The sequence below is a fragment of the Coregonus clupeaformis genome, chromosome 24, assembly GCF_020615455.1.
Source record: "Coregonus clupeaformis isolate EN_2021a chromosome 24, ASM2061545v1, whole genome shotgun sequence".
In the NCBI taxonomy this organism is placed as follows: domain Eukaryota; kingdom Metazoa; phylum Chordata; class Actinopteri; order Salmoniformes; family Salmonidae; genus Coregonus; species Coregonus clupeaformis.
The window spans coordinates 23,994,017-24,021,045 of record NC_059215.1 but is presented as its reverse complement, the minus strand read 5'-3'; the positions used below and the strand labels follow the sequence as shown (position 1 = coordinate 24,021,045).

The window sequence follows — 27,029 nt, the reverse complement described above, 5'->3', positions numbered from 1 at the left end:
CTGTATATATATATATATCACAAAGCAGGTCCTACAGGCTCTAGTTCTGTTGCACCTGAACTACTGTTCAGATTTAAAAAACAAATAAAAAACACACCTTACGGAACAGCGGGGACTGTGAAGAGACACAGGCACAGACACACATACTCATGATAAGACATGCACTCTACACACACATACAGATGGATGTTGTATTGTAAATAAGTGATAGTGGAGTAGTGGCCTGAGGGAACACACTAACTGTATTGGGTAAAGTGCCATGAAATGTAATGTAATGTAATATTTTAAACTGTAAATAACTGCCTTAATGTTGCTGGACCTCAGGAAGAGTAGCAGCTGCCTTGGCAGCAACTAATGGGGCTCCTTAATAAATACAAATACAAATATACCACAACCGCCCAGAGGTGACTTATTGCTATTATAAACTGGTTACCAACGTAATTAGAGCAGTAAAAATAAATGTTTTGTCATACCTGTGGTATACAGTCTGATATACCATGGCTGTCAGCCAATCAGCATTCAGGGCTCAAACCACCCAGTTTATAATAAGGCACATATGAAATGGTCAACCATTTAGGCACACTAGGCTGGGGAAGTGGAATAGGTCTACCTTTTGAGGTGAGATTGTGAAATTGTCTGAGCAACACACATGTGATGAAGTGATGGTGACCACCAACATAGTAAAATGATAAGAATTGGGGGATAGATAGATTTTATGTCCATAATCTCAAACTCAAGTTTTTAAACATCCATGATAACCTGAATATTTATGTTATAAAATGAGTGGGCTTACTAAGAATTGCATTTAATTTAGGAAAGTTTATAGTCATGTTGGCCTAAAGCAAGAGTGCTACAAATGTACTCAATCAATTACTTTATTGTGCATTGTGTTTCTTTATGGTGATCGGAAGTCTACAGGTACACATCTAGATGACCAGCCTATGTACAATACATTAAGTGGTTTGTAAGGATGGTAAAATAAAAGTGCACAAAAAGTGGTTGTTTTCCATGTTATTTGATCAAGGAAAATATTTAATTTGATGTGGTTGTTTTGGGTCTTTGCCAATAACTTTGCACCTTTTGATGTACATATTTGAGGACAGGGCTTTGTTCTTTCTGGATTCCATTACATTTACAGTGGGGAAAAAATGTATTTAGTCAGCCACCAATTGTGCAAGTTCTCCCACTTAAAAAGATGAGAGAGGACTGTAATTTTCATCATAGGTACACACTCAACTATGACAGACAAATTGAGGAAAATAAATCCAGAAAATCACATTGTAGGATTTTTTATGAATTTATTTGCAAATTATGCTGGAAAATAAGTATTTGGTCACCTACAAACAAGCAAGATTTCTGACTCTCACAGACCTGTAACTTCTTCTTTAAGAGGCTCCTCTGTCCTCCACTCGTTACCTGTATTAATGGCACCTGTTTGAACTTGTTATCAGTATAAAAGACACCTGTCCACAACCTCAAACAGTCACACTCCAAACTCCACTATGGCCAAGAACAAAGAGCTGTCAAAGGACACCAGAAACAAAATTGTAGACCTGCACCAGGCTGGGAAGACTGAATCTGCAATAGGTAAGCAGCTTGGTTTGAAGAAATCAACTGTGGGAGCAATTATTAGGAAATGGAAGACATACAAGACCACTGATAATCTCCCTCGATCTGGGGCTCCACGCAAGATCTCACCCCGTGGGGTCAAAATGATCACAAGAACGGTGAGCAAAAATCCCAGAACCACACGGGGGGACCTAGTGAATGACCTGCAGAGAGCTGGGACCAAAGTAACAAAGCCTACCATCAGTAACACACTACGCCGCCAGGGACTCAAATCCTGCAGTGCCAGACGTGTCCCCCTGCTTAAGCCAGTACATGTCCAGGCCCGTCTGAAGTTTGCTAGAGTGCATTTGGATGATCCAGAAGAGGATTGGGAGAATGTCATATGGTCAGATGAAACCAAAATAGAACTTTTTGGTAAAAACTCACCTCGTCGTGTTTGGAGGACAAAGAATGCTGAGTTGCATCCAAAGAACACCATACCTACTGTGAAGCATGGGGGTGGAAACATCATGCTTTGGGGCTGTTTTTCTGCAAAGGGACCAGGACGACTGATCCGTGTAAAGGAAAGAATGAATGGGGCCATGTATCGTGAGATTTTGAGTGAAAACCTCCTTCCATCAGCAAGGGCATTGAAGATGAAACGTGGCTGGGTCTTTCAGCATGACAATGATCCCAAACACACCGCCTGGGCAACGAAGGAGTGGCTTCGTAAGAAGCATTTCAAGGTCCTGGAGTGGCCTAGCCAGTCTCCAGATCTCAACCCCATAGAAAATCTTTGGAGGGAGTTGAAAGTCCGTGTTGCCCAGCGACAGCCCCAATACATCACTGCTCTAGAGGAGATCTGCATGGAGGAATGGGCCAAAATACCAGCAACAGTGTGTGAAAACCTTGTGAAGACTTACAGAAAACGTTTGACCTGTGTCATTGCCAACAAAGGGTATATAACAAAGTATTGAGAAACTTTTGTTATTGACCAAATACTTATTTTCCACCATAATTTGCAAATAAATTCATAAAAATCCTACAATGTGATTTTCTGGATTTTTTTTCCTCATTTTGTCTGTCATAGTTGACGTGTACCTATTGTCACGATCGTCTTGAAAATGAGCAGACCAATACGCAGCGCGTTGAGCGAACATGCTTGACTTTATTCACATAAAGTACCAAAACAAAAGACGAATCGTAAAGTCCAACGTAACAATGACTAACTGGAACAAAAACCCACAACCCACATGAGAACACAGACAGAATAAATATGGCTCCCAATCAGAGATAACGAGCCGACAGCTGACACTCGTTACCTCCGATTGGGAGTCACACGACACCACAATTAACACACCCAAAACACAACCAACCGAATACACCCTTACAACCAACCCCACAACAAATACCCAACAAAACAAACACACCCTGGTTCATTCACAACGTCCCCGGAACCAGAGCGTGACAGTACCCCCCTAAAGGTGCGAACCCCGGACGCACCAACATAAAGACTAGGGGAGGGTCTGGGTGGGCGTCTGTCCACGGTGGCGGCTCTGGCCCCGGTCGTGATCCCCACCCCACCACAGTCACAAACTGCTTAATAGGCAGCACCGGACTAAGGGACAGCACCTGACTAAGGGGCAGCACCGGACTAAGTGGCAGCACCGGACTAAGGGGGCAGCACCGGGCTACGGGGCAGCACCTGACTAAGGGGCAGCACCGGACTAAGGGGCAGCACCGGGCTAAGGGACAGTACCTGACTAAGGGGCAGCACCGGACTGAGGGGCAGATCCTGGCTGGCTGGCTCAGGCGGATCCTGGCTGGACGGCTCTGGCGGATCCTGGCTGGCGGAAGGCTCTGGCTGATCCTGTCTGGCAGAAGGCTCTGGCTGATCCTGTCTGGCGGAAGGCTCTGGCTGATCCTGTCTGGCGGAAGGCTCTGGCTGATCCTGTCTGGCGGAAGGCTCTGGCTGCTCCTGTCTGGCGGAAGGCTCTGGCTGATCCTGTCTGGCGGAAGGCTCTGGCTGCTCCTGTCTGGCGGAGAGCTCTAGCGGCTCCGGTCTGGCGGACGGCTCTGAAGGCTCATGGCAGACGGGCGGCTTTGCAGGCTCGGTACAGACGGGCAGTTCCTGCGGCGCTTGGCAGACGGACAGTTCAGACGGCGTTGGGCAGACGGGCAGTTCAGGCGCCCGTTGGGCAGACGGGCAGTTCAGACGGCGTTGGGCAGACGGACAGTTCAGGCCCCGTTGGGCAGACGGCAGACTCTGGCCGTCTGAGGCGCATCGTAGGCCTGGTGCGTGGTGCCGGAACAGGAGGTACCGGGCTGAGGACACGCATCTCAGGGCTAGTGCGGGAAGCAGCAACAGGGCATGCTTGGCCCTGGGGACGCACCGTAGGCCTGATGCGTGGTGCCGGAACTGGAGGTACCGGCCTGAGGACACGCATCGCAGGGCTAGTGCGGGAAGCAGCAACAGGACGCACAGGACTCTGGGGACACACAGGAGGCTTGGTGCGTGGTGTAGGCACTGGTGGTACTGGGCTGGAGCGGGGAGGTGGCGCCGGAAATACCGGACCGTGCAGGCGTACTGGCTCCCTTGAGCACTGAGCCTGCCCAACCTTACCTGGTTGTATACTCCCCGTCGCCCGACCAGTACGGGAAGGAGGAATAACCCGCACCGGGCTATGTGGGCGAACCGGGGACACCATGCGTAAGGCAGGTGCCATGTAAGCCGGCCCGAGGAGTTGCACTGGTGGCTTGATGCGTAGGACCGGCTTCATGACCTCCGGCTCAACGCTCAATCTAGCCCGGCCGATACGTGGAGCTGGAATGTACCTTACCGGGCTATGCCTGCGTACAGGAGACACCATGCGCTCTACTGCGTAACACGGTGTCTGCCCGTACTCTCGCTCTCCACGGTCAGTCCAGGGAGTAGGCGCAGGTCTCCTACCTGACTTCGCCACACTCCCCTTTTAGCCCCCAAGAAATTTTTGGGTAGTACTCTCGGGCTTCCAGCCTCGCCTCCGTGCTGCCTCCTCATACCACCTCCTCTCTGCTTTAGCTGCCTCCAGCTCTTCACGAGGGCGGTGATATTCCTCCGGTTGTGCCCAAGGACCCTTTCCAGCCCGTATCTCCTCCCATGTCCATGAATCCTTTGGAGGCGTCCATAAATCCTGTGTAGGTAGGTCCTGTTGTCGCTTGTTACGCTGCTTGGTCCTCTTGTGGTGGGTTTTTCTGTCACGATCGTCTTGAAAATGAGCAGACCAATACGCAGCGCGTTGAGCGAACATGCTTGACTTTATTCACATAAAGTACCAAAACAAAAGACGAATCGTAAAGTCCAACGTAACAATGACTAACTGGAACAAAAACCCACAACCCACATGAGAACACAGACAGAATAAATATGGCTCCCAATCAGAGATAACGAGCCGACAGCTGACACTCGTTACCTCCGATTGGGAGTCACACGACACCACAATTAACACACCCAAAACACAACCAACCGAATACACCCTTACAACCAACCCCACAACAAATACCCAACAAAACAAACACACCCTGGTTCATTCACAACGTCCCGGAACCAGAGCGTGACACCTATGATGAAAATTATAGGCCTCTCTCATCTTTTTAAGTGGGAGAACTTGCACAATTGGTGGCTGACTAAATACTTTTTTTCCCCCACTGTAAGTGTGACAAACATGCAAACAAATAACAAATCAGGAAGGGGGCAAACAATTTTTCAACCCACTGTATGCACGCACCACTTTTCCGTTATTTTTTTCATTTCACTGCATCAATTTGGACTATTTTGTGTATGTCCATTACATGAAATCCAAATAAAAATCCATTTAAATTACAGCTTGTAATGCAACAAAATAGGAAAAACGCCAAGGGGGATGAATACTGTTGCAAGGCACTGTATGCACGGTTTATAAATGAGGCCCCAGAGGAGACAGGACTAGAATGACAGATGGAAGGTAGGGAAAAGGAGAAAGACACAAAGGAACTCTATAGCAAACCAAAGGCAAATGGAGGTACATGAAAGGACAGATGCAGATTCTTCCATTGATCGGCTCAGTTCTCTTTGGCACAGCTCAGTAGTGTGAAAAGGGTATAGATCTAAGATCTCACCCATTCACCATCTCTCCCTCCCTGTGTAGCTACAGTGCGGAGACGGGGCCAATGACTGCGGAGCCTTGAGGGCCGCAGATGTAAGTGTGTCTGTCTGAGGACGATGCATCTGTGGCCTCTCCCTTCACCTCCAAGTCAGACAACATCAGCTGTGTGCCTCTACTCATCCGGTAAGGACACCTGACATCCAACAAACATCCAACAGTCCCGAGTACTGTAATGTCATAGGAAAAATAATATGTGCTGTTGTCATTATTTTTTACAAAGGTGATTCATCCTCCGTCTCTCACAGGGAGGGCCGGTGTTCTCTGGTGACATCGTTCAGTCTCTTTAAGTACATGGCCTCCTGGTCTCATCCAAGTTCTCATCTGTACTCATCCTCTACACTGTGAGTTCTATAGTGGTTGCTCTGCCAAGCCTACAGTTTCTTTACCTATGGAAAGAAAGAAAGGCAGGAGATATGCCAGATAATGTGTGCAATGGTTTGGAGGTGCCCTTTGGAGGGGTTTATGGTGCATACTTCCTCATGGCATGTTTTAACTTCATTTTTGTAGATATCTAACATTCAATATGTCTGGATTAGAAGAATGCCTTGGAATTGTATTTTACCCTCCCTCACCTATAGCACGTGTTGACTATCTCCGCCATTTTGTGTGCCCCATTCAGGAGAAGACTAACCTGGGCGACCTGCAGTTCCTGTTCTTTGACATGTTCCTGGTGACGCTGCTGGCTATCGTTATGGGGAAAGGGGGACCCAGCATTGAGCTGCAGCCCTAGCGGCCCCACACCAGACTGCTGGCACTGCCGGTCCTAGCTAGCCTGATGCTGCACACCCTGCTGCTCATCCTGGGCCAGGTGTCCACTCTGCTGATCACCACCTCCCAGGACTGGTAAGAACCATTGATTAATAGTGATTATGATCAATTGTATAGCACCTTTCATAGAGTCCCACAGTGGAGGTGTCATAATACCCATAAAACCTAGCGGCCATTAGGGAAATGGTTCCAATTGTTTTTTCACCATTCATATTTCCTATAGGGGATTTTAGAAACACTTAAAATAAGGGCTGTGTTTCGTGTAAGCTTACCCTGGCGTAACGTTTTGATAACCATGTAAATCTCTCTTGGACAAGGTGACTTTTATCAATATATTCAGCTCTATTTACTCTCAGATTCAAAAATGCTAATTAGCATCAAAGTAGACATGCAAAACTACAAATCCCTGCATGTCATCTCTAGCTGACACCTTTGCTAACAGGTATGGTGTCAATTTAAAACTAAACAAGAGTTCACAGTTTTCCATTTAAAGAAATTTAGCCAATTTATTCATTACTACATTTAGCTAACATTATATACAGTGGGGGAAAAAAGTATTTAGTCAGCCACCAATTGTGCAAGTTCTCCCACTTAAAAAGATGAGAGAGGCCTGTAATTTTCATCATAGGTACACGTCAACTATGACAGACAAATTGAGAAAAAAAAATCCAGAAACCACATTGTAGGATTTTTAATGAATTTATTTGCAAATTTTGGTGGAAAATAAGTATTTGGTCACCTACAAACAAGCACGATTTCTGGCTCTCACAGACCTGTAACTTCTTCTTTAAGAGGCTCCTCTGTCCTCCACTTGTTACCTGTATTAATGGCACCTGTTTGAATTTGTTATCAGTATAAAAGACACCTGTCCACAACCTCAAACAGTCACACTCCAAACTCCACTATGGCCAAGACCAAAGAGCTGTCAAAGGACACCAGAAACAAAATTGTAGACCTGCATCAGGCTGGGAAGACTGAATCTGCAATAGGTAAGCAGCTTGGTTTGAAGAAATCAACTGTGGGAGCAATTATTAGGAAATGGAAGACATACAAGACCACTGATAATCTCCCTCGATCTGGGGCTCCACGCAAGATCTCACCCCGTGGGGTTAAAATGATCACAAGAACGGTGAGCAAAAATCCCAGAACCACACGAGGGGAACTAGTGAATGACCTGCAGAGAGCTGGGACCAAAGTAACAAAGCCTACCATCAGTAACACACTACGCCGCCAGGGACTCAAATCCTGCAGTGCCAGACGTGTCCCCCTGCTTAAGCCAGTACATGTCCAGGCCCGTCTGAAGTTTGCTAGAGTGCATTTGGATGATCCAGAAGAGGATTGGGAGAATGTCATATGGTCAGATGAAACCAAAATAGAACTTTTTGGTAAAAACCCAACTCGTCGTGTTTGGAGGACAAAGAATGCTGAGTTGCATCCAAAGAACACCATACCTACTGTGAAGCATGGGGGTGGAAACATCATGCTTTGGGGCTATTTTTCTGCAAAGGGACCAGGACGACTGATCCGTGTAAAGGAAAGAATGAATGGGGCCATGTATCGTGAGATTTTGAGTGAAAACCTCCTTCCATCAGCAAGGGCATTGAAGATGAAACGTGGCTGGGTCTTTCAGCATGACAATGATCCCAAACACACCGCCCGGGCAACGAAGGAGTGGCTTCGTAAGAAGCATTTCAAGGTCCTGGAGTGGCCTAGCCAGTCTCCAGATCTCAACCCCATAGAAAATCTTTGGAGGGAGTTGAAAGTCTGTGTTGCCCAGCGACAGCCCCAAAACATCACTGCTCTAGAGGAGATCTGCATGGAGGAATGGGCCAAAATACCAGCAACAGTGTGTGAAAACCTTGTGAAGACTTACAGAAAACGTTTGACCTGTGTCATTGCCAACAAAGGGTATGTAACAAAGTATTGAGCAACTTTTGTTATTGACCAAATACTTATTTTCCACCATAATTTGCAAATAAATTCATAAAAAATCCTACAATGTCATTTTCTGGAATTTTTTCTCATTTTGTCTGTCATAGTTGACGTGTACCTATGATGAAAATTACAGGCCTCTCTCATCTTTTTAAGTGGGAGAACATGCACAATTGGTGGCTGACTAAATACTTTTTTTCACTCAAAATTTCACGATACATGGCCCCATTCATTCTTTCCTTTACACAGATCAGTCGTCCTGGTCCCTTTGCAGAAAAACAGCCCCAAAGCATGATGTTTCCACCCCCATGCTTCACAGTAGGTATGGTGTTCTTTGGATGCAACTCAGCATTCTTTGTCCTCCAAACACGACGAGGTGAGTTTTTACCAAAAAGTTCTATTTTGGTTTCATCTGACCATATGACATTCTCCCAATCCTCTTCTGGATCATCCAAATGCACTCTAGCAAACTTCAGACGGGCCTGGACATGTACTGGCTTAAGCAGGGGGACACGTCTGGCACTGCAGGATTTGAGTCCCTGGCAGCGTAGTGTGTTACTGATGGTAGGCTTTGTTACTTTGGTCCCAGCTCTCTGCAGGTCATTCACTAGGTCCCCCCGTGTGGTTCTGGGATTTTTGCTCACCGTTCATGTGATCATTTTGACCCCATGGGGTGAGATCTTGCGTGGAGCCCCAGATCGAGGGAGATTATCAGTGGTCTTGTATGTCTTCCATTTCCTAATAATTGCTCCCACAGTTGATTTCTTCAAACCAAGCTGCTTACCTATTGCAGATTCAGTCTTCCCAGCCTGGTGCAGGTCTACAATTTTGTTTCTGGTGTCCTTTGACAGCTCTTTGGTCTTGGCCATAGTGGAGTTTGGAGTGTGACTGTTTGAGGTTGTGGACAGGTGTCTTTTATACTGATAACAAGTTCAAACAGGTGCCATTAATACAGGTAACGAGTGGAGGACAGAGGAGCCTCTTAAAGAAGAAGTTACAGGTCTGTGAGAGCCAGAAATCTTGCTTGTTTGTAGGTGACCAAATACTTATTTTCCACCATAATTTGCTAATAAATTCATTAAAAATCCTCTTCTCTCAATTTGTCTACAGGCCTCTCATCTTTTTAAGTGGGAGAACTTGCACAATTGGTGGCTGACTAAATACTTTTTTCCCCCACTGTAAGTATTTGATACATCAGAAAAACAGAACTTAATATTTGGTACAGAAACCTTTGTTTGCAATTACAGAGATCATACGTTTCCTGTAGGTCTTGACCAGGTTTGCACACACTGCAGCAGGGATTTTGGCCCACTCCTCCATACAGACCTTATCCAGATCCTTCAGGTTTCGGGGCTGTCGCTGGGCAATACGGACTTTCAGCTCCCTCCAAATATTTTCTATTGGGTTCAGGTCTGGAGACTGGCTAGGCCACTCCAGGACCTTGAGATGCTTCTTACGGAGCCACTCCTTAGTTGCCCTGGCTGTGTGTTTCGGGTCGTTGTCATGGTGGAAGACCTAGCCACAACCCATCTTCAATGCTCTTACTGAGGGAAGGAGGTTGTTGGCCAAGATCTCGCGATACATGGCCCCATCCATCCTCCCCTCAATACGGTGCAGTCGTCCTGTCCCCTTTGCAGAAAAGCATCCCCAAAGAATGATGTTTCCACCTCCATGCTTCACGGTTGGGATGGTGTTCTTGGGGTTGTACTCATCCTTCTTCTTCCTCCAAACACGGTGAGTGGAGTTTAGACCAAAAAGCTCTATTTTTGTCTCATCAGACCACATGACCTTCTCCCATTCCTCCACTGGATCATCCAGATGGTCATTGGCAAACTTCAGACGGGCCTGGACATGCGCTGGCTTGAGCAGGGGGACCTTGCATGCGTTGCAGGATTTTAATCCATGACGGCGTAGTGTGTTACTAATGGTTTTCTTTGAGACTGTGGTCCCAGCTCTCTTCAGGTCATTGACCAGGTCCTGCCGTGTAGTTCTGGGCTGATCCCTCACCTTCCTCATGATCATTGATGCCCCACGAGATGAGATATTGCATGGAGCCCCAGACCGAGGGTGATTGACCGTCATCTTGAACTTCTTCCATTTTCTAATAATTGCGCCAACAGTTGTTGCCTTCTTACCAAGCTGCTTGCCGATTGTCCTGTAGCCCATCCCAGCCTTGTGCAGGTCTACAATTTTATCCCTGATGTCCTTACACAGCTCTCTGGTCTTGGGCATTGTGGAGAGGTTGGAGTCTGTTTGATTGAGTGTGTGGACAGGTGTCTTTTATACAGGTAACGAGTTCAAACAGGTGCAGTTAATGAGTGGAGAACAGGAGGGCTTCTTAAAGAAAAACTAACAGGTCTGTGAGAGCCGGAATTCTTACTGGTTGGTAGGTGATCAAATACTTATGTCATGCAATAAAATGCAAATTAATTACTTAAAAATCATACAATGTGATTTTCTGGATTTTTGTTTTAGATTCCGTCTCACAGTTGAAGTGTACCTATGATAAAAATTACAGACCTCTACATGCTTTGTAAGTAGGAAAACCTGCAAAATCGGCAGTGTATCAAATACTTGTTCTCCCTACTGTATCACTTTAAAAACTGTCTCATAGCCATGTTGAGATATGAAGGACAAGCAGTGGATTATTTTATAAATCATTTTTATTCAATCAGTATTTACAGACCATTTTGTGTACTCACTCAGAGCTTCACAAACCCTGTTGATCCTCTACCTCCCCCTACTAGTTGGGTTGGTGCAGAAAGACTTTCAGAAATCCCTTACAGTATCCAGGTTTATCCTTTAGCATATACAGTTTACACAACCAAAACCTCATCACTAATATGACATCAAGTGAAAACTTTGGTCAGTGGGGAAGCAATGTAACCGAACACTCCAGATGAATGGTTCACAGGTAAGTGTCTACCAGTGTCCATTTTTGCACATTTCTATCTGAAGCAGTAACATGGCTGCTAAAGAGGGCTGTGTTCTTTGGAGTAGTGTAGTGATATTCCTCCATTCAAATACCATGGCATACTGAAGTGGCCAGAGACTGACCACCTGGCAGACTTGGACTGACGCTCATAGATTCCTTTCATTCCAAACATACAATTTGTTGAAGACATATCGGTGCAGCATTATCAGTTTTGAACGTAGGTGCCTACTCAGGCTTTATTATGAACATCACCTTTTTTTGCACTCAGTCCCTCCCTAAGATAGACTTCGACATTTAATTCAGTCTCTCATCAGCACCTGAGTTCCTACTTCAGGAAGTACATTAGACTAAATTAACATACAGTTGACAGATATGGAGGGGCGTTAAGGGTACAGCAGTACATTTATTCACCCCCCCTAATTCCTGCCAGAACCACCTCTACAGTTGAGTTTGAACTAACCAATATTTACAGGATGATTTAAAATGGTGTTTGATTAAAATACTGCTCTGACATCACTACCATCTCATCATACAAAAAGGCAGAAAATATTAAACAAAAAAAAAGGACCAAAATCCACCATTTGATCATCATTTGTCTTTTTGTTGTACTGTTTATTTTAATATTTTAAATAGAAATCAGGACAGTATGAGACACCGGAAAAAGCTCAATTTAAAAAAAGACAACCGTAAACAGAAGTTATCAGAAACTCAACTTCCACACATCACCCTCCATTAAAAACTAATGCAATGTACAGATTTGATCAACAATAATCAAAATAAAAACAAAAGCAGGTGAACACTGACCAAAAAAAACATGAGATGAGGGCTGTGGAGTAAGGGTGAATTGAATGGTATCTCTAGCATTATTGCTGGGTGAAGCTGGTAGCAGGTATAGTGCCTTCAGAAAGTATTCACACCCCTTTACTTTTTCTACATTTAAATAGATTATTTAGATTTGTCAGTTGTACTGAAGCTCAGTTGGAAGAATTGACAATACCCCATAATGTCAAATTGGAATAATGTTGAGAAATCTTTACAAATTAATAAAAAATGAAAGGCTGAAATGTTTTGAGTCAGTCAATAAGTATTCAACCCCTTTGTTATGGCAAGCCTAAATAAGTTCAGGAGTAGAAATTTGCTGAACAAGTCACATAGGTTGCATGGACTCACTGTGTGCAATAAGTGTTTAACATGATATTTGAATGACTACCTCATCTCTGTACCCCACATACAATTATCTGTGAGGTCCCGCAGTTGATCAGTGAATTTCAAACACAGATTCAACCAAAGATCAAGGTTTTCCAATGCCTTGCAAAGAATGCTACCCATTGGTAGATGGGGGAAGAAGAAAAAAAAAAGTAGACATTGAATATCCCTTTGAGCATGGTGAAGTTATTACACTTTGGATGGTTCTCAATACACCCAGTCACTACAAAGATAAAGACGTCCTTCCTAATTCAGTTCCCGGAGAGGAAGGAAACCGCTCAGGGATTTGAACATGAGGCCAATGGTGACTTTAAAACAGTAACTGAGTATAATAGCTGTGATAGGAAAAAACTGAGGATGGATCAACAACACTGTAGTTACTCCACAATACTAACCTAATTGACAGAGTGAAAAGGAAGCCTGTACAGAATAAAGATATCCCAAAACATGCATCCTGTTGGCAACAAGGCACTAAAGTAATACCGCAAAAAATGTGGGAAAGCAATTCACTTTTTGTCCTGAATAAAGTGTTGTTTGGGAAAAATCCAATACATTACTGAGTAGCATTCCCCATATTTTCAAGCATAGTGGTGGCTGCATCATGCTATGGGTATGCTTGTAATCGTTAACGTCTGGGGAGTTTTTTTTAGGATAAAAACATTTCTGGAATGGAGCTAGAGGAAAACCTGATTCAGCCTGCTTTCTCACCAGACACCGGGAGATTAATTCACCTTTCAGCAGGACAATAACCTAAAACACAAGGACAAATCTACACTGGAGTTGCTTACCAAGAAGACAGTGAATGCTCCTGAGTGGCCGAGTTACAGTTTTGACTTAAATCTACTTGAAAATCTATGGCAAGACCTGAAAATGGTTGTCTAGCGATGATCAACCAATGACAGAGCGTGAAGAATTTTGAAAATAATAAATGGGCAAATGTTGCACAACCCAGGTGTGGCAAGCTCTTGGAGACTTATCCAGAAAGACGCACAGCTGTAATCGCTGCCAAAGGTGCTTCTACAAAGTATTGACTCTGGGGTGTGAATAGTGATGTAAATTAGATATTTAATGCAATACATATGAAAAAACTTCTAAAAACATGTTTTCACTTTGTCATTATTGGGTATTGTGTAAACGGGCTAATTTGATTTAATTAATACATTTTGAATTCAGTCTAACAACAAAATGTGGAATACATAAAGTGGTAAGAATACTTTTGAAGGTACTGTACCACCATCCCTCATTTTTCTTTGCTCACTACTCTTCTGTCCTCTGTTAGGCATCCTCTGCTCTCAGTATTTCCATATGGAAGTGTCCATGGCTGATGTCCAAATTAGCCGCATAGAAGCAAAAGCCCCATAAGTTTCCCATGACGAGAGAACTCCTTGGGCAACGTGGGTGTAGGGTGGGGTACTTAAAGGGATCATCACAGTAGGCAGAAGATGTCCTTATCACAGTGTTAAACAGTGGGGGTTGGGTGGAGAGGGGGAGAGAAAGCATGCGTCCCCTACAGGGCCTCTAATCCATCCCACACATTACCAGTAGGAGCCATGAGAGGGGAGGACATTTGCATTCCGATTCACAGCTGATCCCACACCATGGAATTGGAGGAAATGGTTTTTAAAACCCTGCGATACCCCCTTTAAGAGGGAGCCCAGACATTTCATCTTCATCTCTCCCAATGGCAGGATTGCCCCTCCTCCACTTATCTGTTTTGGCAGAAGCCTTGAGTGCCGTCGGGGCCTGCTGGTTGGCGGACAGCATGATTGTTTGATCGGTCCTCTGGAGGTGTGGTAGAATTTGTACGCCCTGGTCTGGAGGTAGGGTGAAGACCAAGAACGGATATAGTCAACTACAAAAATAGGCTTTAGTCAATAGTTGGGCTTCCAATTCGTTTTTAAATTTGCACAAAATAAATCTATTGTAAATTGGAAAGTTGTGACAAGATTCCCAGACTTTGTTCACTCAAATTTACAGAATCACAGAGATGATGGTGTCTGATCCAAACATGTACAGGTATACTTACAGTATACTTGGGATTAAGAGCTGTAACATAGCAGATGTGCAGTGGACACCACTTTGCCCAGCACTGTCCGGTGGTAACAGGTGTAGGTATGCGAGGTATTTATTTACCTGTCTGTGTTGGGCTTTTCCTGAGGCGACTCTTCAGGGCTGGCACTGCCCAGTATTCTCTTCCTGGCCTCAGCGTACTCCGCCTCCCGCTGGGCCAGGGACTTGACCTGTGGCGTGGGTCGGTTCTGGCCCTGGGGCGACCCTAACGACCCGTTACTGGAGGGCCGCTTCAGAATGCGGATTTGGGGCAGTGGCACTGCGTGTGGGGAGTCGTCCTGGATCATGATGGCCGTCTTCAATGGCGACTGTGTAGAGTTATTACTGGAAACTCTGGGAGCAAAACAACAAACCAGTAAAAATGCTTAGTGAGTGTGGGGTGGACAGGAGATGTTTTGAGTAATGTTAAGGTTATGAAATGCAAATGAATTTAGTTAAGTGACTATATCCAAAAAGTCTTGATTAATGAGTAACGTGTGAGTGCTTAGTGTGTCTTCCGAAGGCCAACAGTGTTTCAGCACTGAGCATTTCTTTACTCACGTCTCTTTCTGGCTGATCCTAAGCTTTCCTTCTAATCTTCTGTCCATTTCCTGCATTTAAGAGACAAAACAGAAAGATCGGTCATTAAAATGCAATTGTGCATTTTATACAGCATGCACCTTTTTAACATTAAGCCAAATGCAACTTGAAAGGGTTAACATTAGCAGGGGAAGTAATATTAGCAGGTAGAAAGGGGGAGTGGAGGGTGGCTGGAAACCATGGAGGGCTGGATTCAATTTCAAAGTTATTTATACACTGGCAGTGTGGCAGTAAAGCCATAACAAGGCTGAAATACAGGCTTGCTAGTAGCTGGTAAATTGACTTTGAATGTGGAAACACAATTGACACCATAACTCAGTTGGTAGAGCATATATTTGCAACGCCAGGGTTGTGGGTTCGATTCCCACGGGGGGCCAGTATGATTTTTTTTTAAATAAATGTTTATGAAATATGCATTAATTCATAAATGATTGAAACACATAACTTAGGAGTTATTTAACGTTAGCCAGCTATCCAAGATGTCTGGATTTTAAAGTGTAGCTACCTAAAGCGTTTCAACAAGCTATTTTGGACATTCAGGGCAATCTTCCATTACATCAGGTCCAAGAGGACAGCTTTGTCTTGCTTTTCAGTTGTGGCAACATCATGCAAGTCATTAGCTAACGACGTTACTGGCTAGTTCAAACTAACCGGCGTTAGCTAACGTAATGTCATTAGCTAGCTAGGAGGCTGACGTAGCTAGTCTAATAATTTGAACATACCGATATCTGGTTAGCTAACGTTAACTGTGATTGGCTAACGACGTGGCGTTAACTAGTTATGTTAGATGAAACAGCTACGGTAGCTAGCCAGCTAGCTAACGTTAGCCACTGTCTTTAGCCATAGTTAGCTGGCTGGCTGAGCTACCTGTTGCCAAGGAAGGGACAACCGGTCGAAATACTAAACCTGTGGTGGTTGCTAACTGAATGGCTAGAAGCTCTGGTTAGCTAGCTAACTATGCTGGTTGCCTGCGCGAAGAGGCTAGCTAAATGTTGTGGTTCGACTGGGCTATCATTGCATTTCCTGTGTCAGTTCCCTAGCTCGAATTTAATATTAGCCAGTTAGCTATGTCTAATAATATCTGTCCCACTTCGTCTTTCATTTCTGGCGTAGCTTGCTTGCTAGCTAACTTTACTAGCGATCCTTGTTAGCCCAGCTAGCTAGTTAAGCGAACGTTGGTCATACCGACTGCCTAAACATTTGTCGTGTCAAGTGACCCTTTCCTCAGCAAAAAAAGCCAAAAATGCCTACTAACTCCCATAGATCTCCATTGTAGCATATTCTTACCCCACTGTTTGCTACTTCCTCACAACTTTGGGAAACTTCATCATCCATGTTGCATTCTTTCAGACACGCTGACGAGTTTCGTTCCTGAGCACCCCAGATCCGCCCCTTATCCCACTCGCTGACATCACTTGTGAAAGAGGGCGCGCTGGTTTTACGAACGAACGCAGCCAGAGCTTCTTCTTCTTCTTCTTCAGGGGGGTTTATCGGCGGTTGGCATCCAACGTTATGGTGCATTACTGCCTCCTACTGTACTGGAGTGTGGGCCAGAGACAGGGAGAAACTAAATCCTACCTGCCAGTCCCATTGCTCTTAAAAAAGATAACAAAATAGTTGACACTATGTCTAATGAGGTTCTACTCAAAATGGGGGCGGCAGGTAGCTTAGTGGTTAAGAGCGTTGTGCCAGTAAACGAAAGGTCGTTGGTTCTAATCCCTGAGCCGACTAGGTGAAAAATCTGTCGATGTGCCCTTGAGCAAGGCACTTAACCCTACTTGCTCCTGAAAGTCGCTAAATGACTAAAATGTAAATGTATATATACTCTTTAAACTAATTTCCTGTATCCCCTTCTCCCTCATACTATATCTCATCCTTTCTCTTTCCCTCTGATACTGCCCACACCGTAGCAATACATGCTCCACGGTCTCTGCTTCCTGGCAATAATCACACTTTCCTGTTGGATGCTTCCTATCACATTTAAGCTCTTATTCAACTGGCTGTGTCCCACCCTTAATCTTGTAAAAATTGCCTCCTCTCTTCTGTCCCTTCCTGCCGTCCTCCCCTCCCCGACTTTCCTCTGTACTTGAAATAAATGCCTGCCCGTCGTATCCCAAGTGGCGCAGCGGTCTAAGGCACTGCATCTCAGTGCTAGAGCTGTCACTACAGACCGTGGTTAGATTCCTGGCTGTATCACAATCCGGCCGTGATTGGGAGTCCCATAGGACGGCACAATTGGCCCAGCGGTTTGGCCGGGGTAGGCCGTCATTGTAAATAAGAATTTGTTCTTAACTGACTTACCTAGTTTAAAAAAAATAAAACATCTATTTTCCACTGCTCCTACCATCACTGTCCATATCAGGCTTTTTCCCTCTGCCTTGCTCATTGAAACTACAACATCAACATCCCCACTACTAAGTGCTCATTTAGCCAGTACATCAACTGCCTCGTTCCCCTCCACCCCCACATTGGATGGGACCCAAGTAAATCTTATCTGTATAGCCATCTGTCTAATCCTGCCATGAGTTTGTAGCACCTCATAAAGCAGGTCTTGTCTGCTACGTGAGCTAAAGGACTGGAGACTCATCAACACTGCACATGAATCAGAGCAAATAACTACTCTGTCTGGCTTAACTTCAACCCACTGCAAGGCCAACAGTATGGCCATCAGCTCCGCCGTATATACAGCCAGATGATCTGTACTATGTTTCCTGACTTCCATCCCACATTCCTGCACGTCAAATGCTGAACCAGTACGTCCTGTCCTTGGATCTTTTGAACCATCTGTGTAAATGGTCACAAAATCCTGATACACAGTATCCAGACGTCTCTTAAACAAATCAGATGGATCAACACTCTCCCTATCTTTCTGTAGTCTATCCAACACTTCTAGATCAACTACTGGAGGCGGGAGTAGCCATGGTGGATTTACAGGAATAGCTACCGTTGGCCTAAACTCCCTTCCATACAGTCCCATCTCCTTCACCTGAGTATTACCCACCCACCCAAAGCTTGTGTTCTATCTTCACTCATGTTCCCAGCATGCCTGTAAAATCATTTTTGCAGGATGAGACACCCCATGTCCATGTAGGTTGACCCAATAATTAATTGCCAGCTGCTGTCTCCTAATCTGCAATGGCATATCCCCCATCTCCACCTGTAATGCAGCCACTGGGGACGTCCGAAACGCCCCACTACATATTCGGAGTCCTTGCCCCTGTATGACATCTAGCCTTTCCAGTGAGGTCCGGGCTGCCGAACCATATGCTATACTGCCATAGTCTATTACAGATCGGATCAATGCAACATGGTCCTCAATGAGTAACGCCCAGCCCCCCACTCCTTCCCCGTCAGACAGCGCACCACATTTAGCACCTTCTTACACTTCCCACCACTCTCTCAATGTGTTCTGCCCAGGTCATTCTAGTGTCAAAGTATACCCGAAGGAACCTGAAGGCCCCCACCCTCTCCAAGTTTCTCCCATATAACCTCAAGCATACCTTATCCCCCACCTTCCTCCTGGTAAAGAACACTGTCTGAGTTTTCTCTACAGAGAACCTGAATCCCCACATTAATGCCCACCGCTCTACCTCATCAATTGCTTCCTGTACCTTCCTGACTATGTATGGCACATTTCTTCCCCTCTTCCATAAGGCGCCATCATCTGCAAATAACGACCTCCCAATATCCGGCTGTACCTGAGAGTCAACATAATTGATCATGATTGAGAACAACAGAAGACTAATCACGCTCCCCTGTGGTGTACTGTTATCCCACCAGGTAGCTGCCTGATAAAGACAAACCCACCCTCACCTGGATAGACCTTCAAAACAGGAAATCCTTTATCCAGTTGTACGTTCTTCCTCCTACCCCCATAATATCAATGCAAATAGTCTGGGTAGCCATTTGATTAGATGTTCAGGAGTCTTATGGCTTGGGGGTAGAAGCTGTTTAGAAGCCCCTTGGACGTAGACTTGGCACTCCGGTACCGCTTGCCGTGTGGTAGCAGAGAGAACAGTCTATGACTAGGGTGGCTGGAGTCTTTGACCATTTTTAGGGCCTTCCTCTGACACCGCCTGGTATAGAGGTCCTGGATGGCAGGAAGCTTGGCCCCAGTGATGTACTGGGCCGTACGCTCTACCCTCTGTAGTGCCTTGCGGTCGGAGGCCGAGCAGTTGCCATACCAGGCAGTGATGCAACCAGTCAGGATGCTCTCGATGGTGCAGCTGTAGAACCTTTTGAGGATCTGAGGACCCATGCCAAATCTTTTCAGTCTCCTTAGGTTTTGTCGTACCCTCTTCCCGACTGTCTTGGTGTGCTTGGACCATGTTAGTTTGGTGGTGATGTGGACACCAAGGAGCTTGAAGCTCTCAACCTGCTCAACTACAGCCCCGTCGAAGAGAATGGGGGCATGCTCAGTCCTCTTCTTTTTCCTGTAGTCCACAATCATCTCCTTTGTCTTGATCACGTTGAGGGAGAGGTTGTTGTCCTGGCACCACATGGCCAGGTATTTGTATTTTGTATTTATTATGGATCCCCACTCTTCCTGGGGTCCAGCAAAATTAAGGCAGTTCATACAATTTTAAAAACATTACAATACATTCACAGATTTCACAACACACTGTGTGCCCTTAGGCCCCTACTCCACCACTACCACCTATCTACAGTACAAAATCCACGTGTACGTGTGTGTATAGTGCGTATGTTATCGTGTGTGTGTATGCATGTGTCTGTGCCTATATTTGTGTTGCTTCACAGTCCCCGCTCTTCCATAAGGTGTTTTTTAATCTGTTTACTACTTGCATCAGTTACTTGATGTGGAATAGAGTTCCATGTAGTCATGGCTCTATGTAGTACTGTGCACCTCCCATAGTCTGTTCTGGACTTGGGGACTGTGAAGAGCCCTCTGGTGGCATGTCTTTTGGGGTATGCAATGGTAGTTCAAACAGACAGTTCGGTGCATTCAACATGTCAATACCTCTCATAAATACAAGTAGTGATGAAGTCAATCTCTCCTCCACTTGGAGCCAGGAGAGATTGACATGCATATGATTAATATTAGCTCTCTGTGTACATCCAAGGGCCAGCCGTGCTGCCCTGTTTTGAGCCAATTGCAATTTTCATAAGTCCTTTTTTGTGTCACCTGACCACACGACTGAACAGTAGTCCAGGTGTGACAAAACTAGGGCCTGTAGGACCTGCCTTGTTGATAGTGCTGTTAAGAAGGTAGAGCAGCGCTTTATTATGGACATACTTCTCCCCATCTTCGCTACTGTTGTATCAATATGTTTTGACCATGACAGTTTACAATCCAGGGTTACTCCAAGCAGTTTAGTCACCTCAACTTGCTCAATTCCCACATTATTTATTACAAGATTTAGTTGAGGTTTAGGGTTTAGTGAATGATTTGTCCCAAATACAATGCTTTCAGTTTTATAAATATTTAGGACTAACTTATTCCTTGCCACCCACTCTGAAACTAACTTCAACTCTTTGTTAAGTGTTGCAGTCATTTCAGTTGCTGTGGTAGCTGACGTGTATAGTGTTGAGTCATCCGCATACATAGACACACTGGCTTTACTCAAAGCTAGTGGCATGTCATTAGTAAAGATTGAAAAAAGTAACGGGCCTAGACAGCTGCCCTGGGGAATTCCTGATTCTACCTGGATTATGTTGGAGAGGCTTCCATTAAAGAACACCCTCTGTGTTCTGTTGGACAGGTAACTCTGTATCCACAATATAGCAGGGGGAGTAAAGCCATAACACATATGTTTTTCCAGCAGCAGACTATGATCGATAATGTCAAAAGCTGCACTGAAGTCTAACAAAACAGCCCCCACAATCTTTTTATCATCAATTTCTCTCAGCCAATCATCAGTCATTTGTGTAAGTGCAGTGCTTGTTGAATGTCCTTCTCTATAAGCATGCTGAAAGTTTGTTGTCAATTTGTTTACTGTAAAATAGCATTGTATCTGGTCAAACACAATTTTTTCCAAAAGTTTACTAAGGGTTGGTAACAGGCTAATTGGTCGGCTATTTGAACCAGTAAAGGGGGCTTTACTATTCTCAGGTAGCGGAATTACTTTTACTTCCCTCCTAGCCTGGGGCCAATAGTACTGACGGCAAAGGCAGATTAGCCAATTGCCGGCTCCTTACCAGGCACCCCGATCTCCTTCCGCGATATCTCCGTCTCTTTCTACTGCGAATGATGGGGATGAGGGCCCTGTCGGGTGTCTGGAGCAAATCCCTCTCGTCCGACTCATTAAAGAAAAATTATTCGTCCAGTTCAAGGTGGGTAATCGCTGTTCTGATGTCCAGAAGCTATTTTCGGTCATAAGAGACGATAGCAGCAACATTATGTACAAAATAAGTTACAAACAATGTGAAAAAACAAACTAAATAGCACGGTTGGTTAAGAGCCCATAAAACGGCAGCCATCCCCTCTGGCGCCATTGTCCTTTTCAGTACTCTAAATGCCCTGTTCCTACTCCTCACCATTGCCCCACACTCCTCTGTCCACCATGGGACTGATTTCCTCCTCCTCCTCCCTGAACTCTTAGGTTTAGCCTCAGTAGCTGCCCCCACTAAAGCTGTTCTCACCCAGTTATTCATACTATCCACATCCCCTCTCATATCCACCTGAGCCGTCACCTGCTCACTCAGCTTCTGAAACTGATCCCACTTTGCCCTTCCAAACACCCACCTGCCTACTCCATCCACTGACACCTCCTCCTCTCTCCGGTCTACTGTGCATACTATGTGGTAATGATCACTCCCTACTGTTGACTCCTCCCATACCTCCCACTCACAGATTCCTGCCATCGCACTAGATGCCAGAGTGAGGTTCAAGGCAGACTCTTTACTTGTGGTTACCTAAATCCTGGTCCCTCGGCCATCTATCAGGCACACCAGTTCTTTCATTTCTATCAGATGATTTTCCATCACTTGGCCATTTCCATCCATCCGTGTCCCCCCCCCCTATCCTGGCCCTCCACCCTCTCCAGCACTTCCAGGTCCAATATCTGACATGGATTATAATAGTTCACTACCACTAGCACCCCTCTTCTTAACCACACCACCACCACATATTCCTGTTCAATACCTTTGCCTAGCATCCTGTAGGGATGTCCTTGCTATATCAAGTAAAATACAATTGTATTGGTGCATACACATATTTAGCAGATGTTATTGCGGGTGTAGCGAAATGCTTGTGTTCCTAGCTCCAGCAGTGCAGTAATATCTAACAATTCACAACAATACACACAGATCTAAAAGTAAAAGAATGGAATTAAGAAATATATAAATAGTCTGGAGTATAAATATATATATATGTGATGGGATGTATGGACATGATAGACATTATGGACAGCATGGTGTGTGGCGTACCGCGGACAAGCCACCAGGGGGAGACTCGTCGAGGCCTGGTGACAGACCGAGTCTATATTATGCGGTGGTGGCTCCCTCTGCTGGACGTGCCAGGTCTCAACGGGTCCTCCGGCCAGGACTAATTGGGGATGATTGAGGCTGGTGAGTAATCAAGGGGCTGATTGCTCACCAGCTGTACGGGGCCCATAAAGCTGACAGGAAGGCAGCACACGGGAGGGTAGGAGTTAGTGAGAGGTTGCTACCGGGTAGACGTCGTCACTGTCTGCTAGAACCGAGGGGCTCTGTGTTCTATCCCAGAGGACACAGCATTCCCAGAAGACAGTAACCCAGAAGAGTTTCTTCTCTTTTTCTTTATTGGTTTAAATAAACACCCTTGAAACTGAGATATCACACTTCTGCCTGATCTGTGTAAATGTTTTGAGTAACCGGGTGGTAGCCGGCTAGTGACAGTGACTAAGTTAAGGGCAGGGTACTGGGAGGAGGCCGGCTAGTGATAGAAGCATTTTTTCAGTCTCTCGGTCCCAGCTTTGATGCACCTGTACTGACCTCGCCTTCTGGATGATAGCGGGGTGAACAGGCCATGGCTCGGGTGGTTGATGTCCTTGATGATCTTTATGGCCTCCCTGTGACATTGGGTGCTGTAGGTGTCCTGGAGGGCAGGCAGTGTGCCCCCGGTGATGCGTTGGGCAGACCGCACTCCCCTCTGGAGAGCCCTGTGGTTGCGGGCGGTGCTACAGCCCGACAGGATGCTCTCAATTATGAATCTGTAAAAGTTTGTGAGGGTCTTAGGGGCCAAGACAAATTTCTTTAGCCTCCTGAGATTGTAGAGGGGGACCATTTCAGATTGTCATTGATGTGTACGACGTGGAACATGAAGCTTTTCACCTTCTCTACTGCGGCCTCGTCGATGTGGATGGGGGCGTGCTCCCTCTGGTGTCTCCTGAAGTCCACGATCAGCTCCTTCATTTTGTTGAGGGAGAGGTTATTTTCCTGGCACCACTCGGCCAGGGCTCTCACCACCTCCCTGTAGGCTGTCTCGTCATTGTTGGTAATCAGACCTACTACTGTTGTGTCATATGCAAACTTGATGATTGAGTTGGAGGCATGCGTGGCCACGCAGTCATGGGTGAACAGGGAGTACAGGAGGGGGCTGAGCACGCACCCATGTGGGGCCACTGTGTTGAGGATCAGTGTAGTGGAGGTGTTTCCTACCTTCACCACCTATACATCCCATCACATATATATACAGTGAGGGAAAAAAGTATTTGATCCCCTGCTGATGTTGTACGTTTGCCCACTGACAAAGAAATTATCAGTCTATAATTTTAATGGTAGGTTTATTTGAACAGTGAGAGACAGAATAACAACAAGAAAATCCAGAAAAACGCATGTAAAAAATGTTGTACATTGATTTGCATTTTAATGAGGGAAATAAGTATTTGCCCCCTCTCAATCAGAAAGATGTCTGGCTCCCAGGTGTCTTTTATACAGGTAACGAGCTGAGATTAGGAGCACTCTCTGTCTTGTTTTGTATGCTTTGTACAAAATAATAAAATGCAGGACGACAGGATATTTATAAACGTAGCTCTTTATTAACTAGCTATAACTGGCATGTTCATGTGTCTCTGGCCATGATCATCTTTAGAATGACCTCACCACCTGGGTGGTCTTAACCAATCATAGCACAGTATGATATGACAGTATAATGCATCCAATTACAATTCAGTATGCTGACACATATGAATATTACATCCCCCTTCTTTAAAAAAAAAAAAAAAATATGTAGAACAATAAAGCGTTTCTTTTGAATATATGCTCTGTAGTTTGAACTCGAGGTAAGTAACCATTTAAACTGCACCAACTGCATCAACATAACAGACAAACAATGATTCAGCATACTGTTACTTTTAGAACAAATATTTCTCAGCAACTCAGCTTTTCACTGTAGCAATGACATCTCAACATATCAAACAAATACCATACCAAAGCATTTCAAGTTAACTTTCAATAACAAGTTTACAGTCTGGAAACTCTTTTAGGGCAGCGATCCGCCTACACCCTTTGACATTTCACAGGTCTAGGACAGCTCTAGGCTTGACCTCTCTTCCTGACCTTGTGTGATATGAAGCTGAGCATGCTTCTGTGTCAGTCAACAGTTCTTGTGGTGTTGCAGGTAAGTATGGTGTATGTTGTGTTGTGTCTGTGTTTAGTCCACCCCGTTCTCTTTCAGGGGAACAGTTCATCTTGTCAGTGTGTTGTTCTTTTGTGTTCAGTAGGTGACGACGATTGCGGCGGTACACCGCTCCTTCTGCGGTGCGAACGTGATATGAACGTTCAGTGTCAGCTGGTTGGATGACGACTGCTGGCTTCCAGTAGCCATGCTCCTGGATTCTAACTGACTCTCCGTCGTTCAGTGGTGGCAGTGGTCTGGCTGACCTGTCGTATTATCGCTTTTGCTGTTGTTGTCTCTGTGCACGTTTTGCATGCACTTCCTTGTAGCTGACGACCTCAGGTTGCAGCTGCTGGTTGGTGCTGGGAAGGATTGAGCGAAGTCTGCGGCTCATCAACAGCTGGGCTGGTGATTTGAAGTTGTCAACTGGAGTGTTGCGGTATTCAAGGAGACTGAGGTAGGGGTCTCTCTTGTCTGCTTTTGCTTTGTCCATGAGTGATTTAGCGATCTGCACATATTTTTCAGCAAGGCCATTACTTTGAGGGTAATGTGGGCTTGTGGTGACGTGTGTGAACTCCCATGCTTTTGTGAAGGATTCAAACTCATTTGCAACGCCTCTTTGGAATATGAGAAAACCGAGGTGAACTCTGGCTTCTTCTACAAGAGTGCTGGCGAGAGGGAGAAGCTGGTGGCTGCTGAGAGGAAGTTCATCGAGGAGCTCGTGAAGAAGATCATCGAGCTCAAGAACGCAGTGTGTGCTGATAACAACAAGGGCTTTGTGGTCCTCAACCAGAAGGGAATTGACCCATATTCCCTGGATGCTCTGGCCAAAGAGGGCATTGTAGCTCTGCGTAGGACCAAGAGGAGGAACATGGAAAGACTCACCCTGGCCTGTGGAGGTATTGCCATGAACTCTTTTGAAGACCTCACTCCAGAATGCCTGGGCCAGGCTGGTTTGGTCTATGAACACACACTGGGTGAGGAGAAGTACACATTCGTAGAGAAGTGTGGTAACCCCCGGTCAGTGACCCTGCTGGTGAAGGGACCCAACAAACACACCCTGACCCAGATCAAAGACGCTGTCAGGGACGGGCTCAGGGCCGTCAAGAACGCCATCGAGGACGGCTGCGTGGTGTCAGGGGCTGGGGCCTTTGAGGTGGCTGTGCATGATGCTCTGATAAAGCACAAACCCTCAGTGAAGGGCCGGGCTCAGCTGGGTGTGCAGGCTTTCGCTGATGCCCTCCTCATCATCCCTAAGGTCCTTGCCCAGAACTCTGGGTATGATCCAATGGAGACCCTGGTCAAACTCCAGACTGAGTACAAAGAGAGTGGTCAGCTGGTTGGTGTCGACCTGAGCTCTGGTGAACCAATGGTCGCTTCGGAAGCTGGGGTTTGGGATAACTACAGTGTTAAGAAACAACTCCTTCACTCATGCACGGTAATAGCCAGCAACATCCTGTTGGTAGATGAGATCATGAGAGCAGGCATGTCATCCCTGAAGGGCTAAGGTCAGAACCGATGACCAAGATGAGCTCTTGTGGATGACTACCACTTCAGATATTAGTTATTAGAGCAGCCTCGTAGAATAACTAGGGGGAATAAATGAACCCGTATTAGGTTCTCATCCTAGGTGGTGAATGGAGAATAATGCTCTTGTTCCCCTGCTTGTTGATATGTCCCTTCTGTCATATTATACATGGCCACTCCATTTCATCCCACTTCTGACACCATGTCTTGTTTTGTATGCTTTGTACAAAATAATAAAATGCAGGACGACAGGATATTTATAAACGTAGCTCTTTATTAACTAGCTATAACTGGCATGTCCATGTGTCTCTGGCCATGATCATCTTTAGAATGACCTCACCACCTGGGTGGTCTTAACCAATCATAGCACAGTATGATATGACAGTATAATGCATCCAATTACAATTCAGTATGCTGACACATATGAATATTACACACTCTTAAAGGGAGTGCTCCTAATCTCAGCTTGTTACCTGTATAAAAGACACCTGTCCACAGAAGCAATCAATCAATCAGATTCCAAACTCTCCACCATGGCCAAGACCAAAGAGCTCTCCAAGGATGTCAGGGACAAGATTGTAGACCTACACAAGGCTGGAATGGGCTACAAGACCATCGCCAAGCAGCTTGGTGAGAAGGTGACAACAGTTGGTGCGATTATTCGCAAATGGAAGAAACACAAAAGACCTGTCAATCTCCCTCGGCCTGGGGCTCCATGCAAGAT

The 27,029-nt window shown here is 45.5% G+C and overlaps 2 protein-coding genes across 2 annotated transcripts; one reads left to right on the top strand and one right to left on the bottom strand.

Annotated features, from left to right (window-relative positions):
- Positions 1 to 13,382: 13,382 nt before the first annotated feature.
- On the bottom strand, positions 13,383 to 16,655 carry LOC121538421 (SUZ domain-containing protein 1). The gene is made up of 4 exons (XM_041846401.2): positions 16,510 to 16,655; positions 15,184 to 15,233; positions 14,707 to 14,976; positions 13,383 to 14,387 (listed from the first exon to the last, which is right to left on the bottom strand). The coding sequence occupies exons 1-4, from the start codon at positions 16,555 to 16,557 to the stop codon at positions 14,279 to 14,281; spliced, it is 477 nt and encodes a 158-aa protein (XP_041702335.1). The 5' UTR covers positions 16,558 to 16,655; the 3' UTR covers positions 13,383 to 14,278.
- Positions 16,656 to 16,847: 192 nt separating this feature from the next.
- Positions 16,848 to 26,352, top strand: LOC121537263 (T-complex protein 1 subunit zeta-like). The gene is made up of 2 exons (XM_041844941.2): positions 16,848 to 16,884; positions 25,372 to 26,352. Exons 1-2 carry the CDS (start codon positions 16,848 to 16,850, stop codon positions 26,283 to 26,285), a joined length of 951 nt encoding a protein of 316 aa, XP_041700875.1. The 3' UTR covers positions 26,286 to 26,352.
- The last annotated feature ends 677 nt before the right edge of the window (positions 26,353 to 27,029 follow it).